Source organism: Branchiostoma belcheri, unplaced genomic scaffold, assembly GCF_001625305.1.
Source record: "Branchiostoma belcheri isolate BF01 breed outbred unplaced genomic scaffold, Haploidv18h27 scaffold107, whole genome shotgun sequence".
In the NCBI taxonomy this organism is placed as follows: Eukaryota; Metazoa; Chordata; class Leptocardii; order Amphioxiformes; family Branchiostomatidae; genus Branchiostoma; species Branchiostoma belcheri.
In genome coordinates, this window is record NW_017802458.1 from 1046836 (window position 1) to 1050656 (window position 3821).

Here is a 3821-nt window from a genome sequence, read left to right on the forward strand (position 1 = left end):
CGTGTATTATATACCCCCTTGGACCCCGCTTAGTATAGTAAGACGTTTTTATACATAACGTTGTATTATGCTTTCTTTGACCCTCCCCCCCCCCAAAAAAAAGCAAAAAATAATAAAACAATTTTAAAACCTGTATCAATAAAAAAATGAAAAAAATGTCTGGGGGTTTTGGCCACTCACCTTCATGCCAAATTTCATGTTTTTCGGCTCAAAAATGAAGAAATTGAATCCATTTAACAAAATGGCAGGAGGGAGAGGAGAAACATGAGGGAAAACAATACATTACTCCCATACTATAGTATGGCTGAACTCAAGAACGTCCTTGGTGAAATGTAATGAAATTCACTCGGTACACTCTGTGAAACCAGCCTCCGTGAAACCAGCCTCCTCGATGTCACTTGTGAAAACGTTGTTTTGGAATGAAATCGGGATGAGAAAAATACAATGCCGCGTGCAGGGCTGAGGCGGAAAATCGCTTTAATCGTCAGGCGGAGCCGCTGGGCGGAGTATCAAACCTTTGCAGCCCGGTCGGTGGGCGGGTCCCCGCCTGTGCGCTGTGATTGGGCGTCCCGCTGTCTGCCTTGGACTCTCAGCTATGCTGCGTACGTGTCGTTTTTATGAAAACGTGTCTTGGGAACCTCACAGTCCCAGCAGCGTGGCGCAGGAAATGTATCAATTCTTGATCGGCGTAAACAAAGCCCATGGGCAAGCAACGCTTACAGGATACATTTGTAGTTAGCTAGTGGCAGGAAATACTAGTATGTAAATTAAATAAACTTAATGCCTATTCCAATATTAAGAAACATGAACTACGTGTACTAAAATAGAATTCTAACAGAGCTAGTCTATAGTAATACCAAAGATAATCTATTGTGTTTTTTCAAGGAGAGTAATTTTGTGATGCATGAAATATGGCAGTTATTTACAATATGATGTCGCTTTTGTAGTGATTCAGATATGAATTTTCCAACGTACACTGATATCTGAGAAGGACATGAAAGGAGCATATTGAAGATATCTAATTTTGAATGGGGTAATGTAACATTAGATTTTTAAGCTATGGATTGTATCAACTTTTCTCTTTTTATCTTCATGTGTTGGGTATGACATCATACAGTGGGATTCGTCTTCAATATCTTCCTTGCATGTCAAACATAATCACTGATTGGCTGCTGTATTATGGTGACGGCACTTTTGATTTCCAGGTCGTGTGAGCTGATTCTCATTTTAGTTATGCTCGTCGTAAAAAATTGTTTAGAATTGATAATAGATAATTTTCTTAATTTTGGAATAGGTATAAGGTTAATTCAATTTAGTTAATTCCTGACACCAGCCACTAGAAATGTATTTTATAAGCGTTGCTTTAATATGCGTCCAAAATGGTTGGTATTGGCGCTTAGGTTTAGCCAGAGGGTTGGACTCAAGTAACAGCCTTGTCTAATCCCACAGTTCGAACGTTTCGGTAAGACCGTGGCTGGATTTAACACAATTCGTTGTTTTGAAGTACATGTATCGTAAAGTAAGAATTTGCCTCCTATTCCAAGTTTATTTAATTTTAGTAGAAGATTTTTTTTTCGTCAAACCGAGTCAAACGCTTTCTCAAAGTCTACAAAACAGGCATAGAGTTGTGCTTATATACTTAGTATGTTTAGGGTTCCAACTGTGTTGCGTGATCCATTGTTAGTAATATATAAAAGTTGGAGACCATTGAAATGTTAACAAACACATGTGGACATGCGTGTTCAAAGTTAAGACTTTAGATCCAACACCAGAAAGTTCTATCACCTAGTGCTTTCGTCCAGTCATTCTGGTCACATGGTTTCTTTGAATAATGACGTTAACATTGGGTCACTCAAAGGTATCTTGTAGACAAAGTCAGCCCCCGTCGCGATTGAGTGAAGGGGCCCTGATGTAAATAGCCTCTTTCACCCCTCGCAGGAAATGCCGTGACATGCGAAAAAACAATAGTAAATATGTTAATGATGACACAAAATCAACAAGACGTAATAGAAAATGCTTTGATTCCTCTCAGATACCAACGATGGTACAAACATCATCAGATTTTTGACAAGCTGCAAGTTGGCGTTTTGCCGTTCCCTACGGTTTATCACCATCGCCATTGCAGTGTTGGCCTTGTTAGGTGCAGGAACTGGTATCGTCATGTATCTCACTGGTACACTCGGAGGGCCAGCTGAAATCAACATGGTTAGTCTTCTACTTTATTCTGTTATAATTTTAATTTACATCAGTTCAATACATATTACCAACTAAGTTGTACCTTACATAGATTTAAATATATAATTTTTTAAATGCAACAACTCTGCATAAAACACCGTTTTCTATCAGAAAAATGCCTACTCGATCGTATACTGTATAAGCTCTCGATGTCTAGTAATTAATTTTCATTCTATTTTGTACTGTGTTCAATACTCGTTGCCATACATTTTACCATGCACAGTTGTCGTGCAATGGCGTTATTCTTCTATAAGAATATTGTTATGTGGCTGTTATGTGAATCATTCCACAAATGTGCTGAATGTCAATGACAGATAAAAAGGAAGTAGTAATTGGATAATTTGTAAACATTGCACAATGTACCTGTTTTATAGCCCTCTGTGGTAACTGATCGAGACAACTGGACAACTGCTATGCCTGTAACAACCACTGTGACTGCAGCCTACCTACCAGTCACTTTGACAAATACAGCCTTTCTGTCTGCTACTAAACTGCATCGAGCAACCGACATGTTTCCACCATCGAAAGAAACAGCAACAACGCCGATACCTACAGCTCAAGTAAGGAAAGTCTTGGTGATTTTGGTTTTGCACATCCAAAGTTACAACCAAAAGTAGCCCCTTTACATTGTGTTTTGTGTTTTGTTGTTATCAAGGCTATAGATACCTTTATACTGACCACACTTCGTTTACGTCAACAGACCACCAGTCATGATGTTGTGAGAGCAAGAAAACTGCCACCAGTCACAACCACACTGCCACCGGTTACAACCAAACTGCCACCGGTTACAACCACACTGCCAACGGTCACAACCACACTGCCCCCGGCCACAACCACACTGCCACAGGTGAAAACCACAATGCCACAGGTGACAACCACAATGCCACAGGTGACAACTACAATGCCACAGGTCACAGCCACACTGCCACCGGTCACAACCACACTGCCACCGGTCACAACCACACTGCCACCGGTCACAACCACAATGCCAAGGATGACAACCACAATGCCACAGGTGACAACCGCAATGCCACAGGTCACAGCCACACTGTCACAGGTCACAGCCACACTGCCACCGGTCACAGCCACACTGCCACCGGTCACAGCCACACTGCCACCGGTCACAACCACACTGCCACCGGTCACAGCCACACTGCCAAAGATGACAACCACAATGCCACAGGTGACAAACACAATGTCACAGGTTACAACCACAATGCCACAGGTCACAACCACACTGCCACATGTGACACCCACACTGCCACCGATGGCAAAGACACTGCCACAGGTCACAACCACACTGCCACCGGTCACAACCACACTGCCACATGATATGAAAACTACACTGCAGTGTTTAAAGCTGACACCACCAGCAAAAGGATCAATGATTACTGGCTCCAACTCCTACAGAGACGAGGTTTACTTCGGGTGTGACCCAGGGTACAAGCTGGTCGGCCGTTCTAGACTCACCTGCCAGTCTGACGGGACTTGGAGTGGAACGTCTCCGACATGCAGGGGTTGGTAAATTTAAAAAAAATGTTCTAGCTAGCCTAGATGGGAAAAAACGGTATAGCCATCAATCTATT

At 42.2% G+C, this 3821-nt stretch overlaps 1 protein-coding gene across 1 annotated transcript; it reads left to right on the top strand.

Annotated features, from left to right (window-relative positions):
- Nucleotides 1–444: 444 nt before the first annotated feature.
- On the top strand, nt 445–3567 carry LOC109479466 (filaggrin-2-like). Its single transcript, XM_019781434.1, has 2 exons — nt 445–602; nt 2979–3567. The coding sequence occupies exons 1-2, from the start codon at nt 445–447 to the stop codon at nt 3565–3567; spliced, it is 747 nt and encodes a 248-aa protein (XP_019636993.1).
- Nucleotides 3568–3821: the final 254 nt, after the last annotated feature.

Coding starts and splice junctions, on each gene's coding strand:
- LOC109479466 (XM_019781434.1), top strand. CDS start 445: ATGCCGCGTGCAGGGCTGAGGCGGAAAATCGCTTTAATCGTCAGGCGG. Junction 603..2,978: donor TGGACTCTCAGCTATGCTGC/GTACGTGTCGTT, acceptor AACTGCCACCAG/TCACAACCACACTGCCACCG.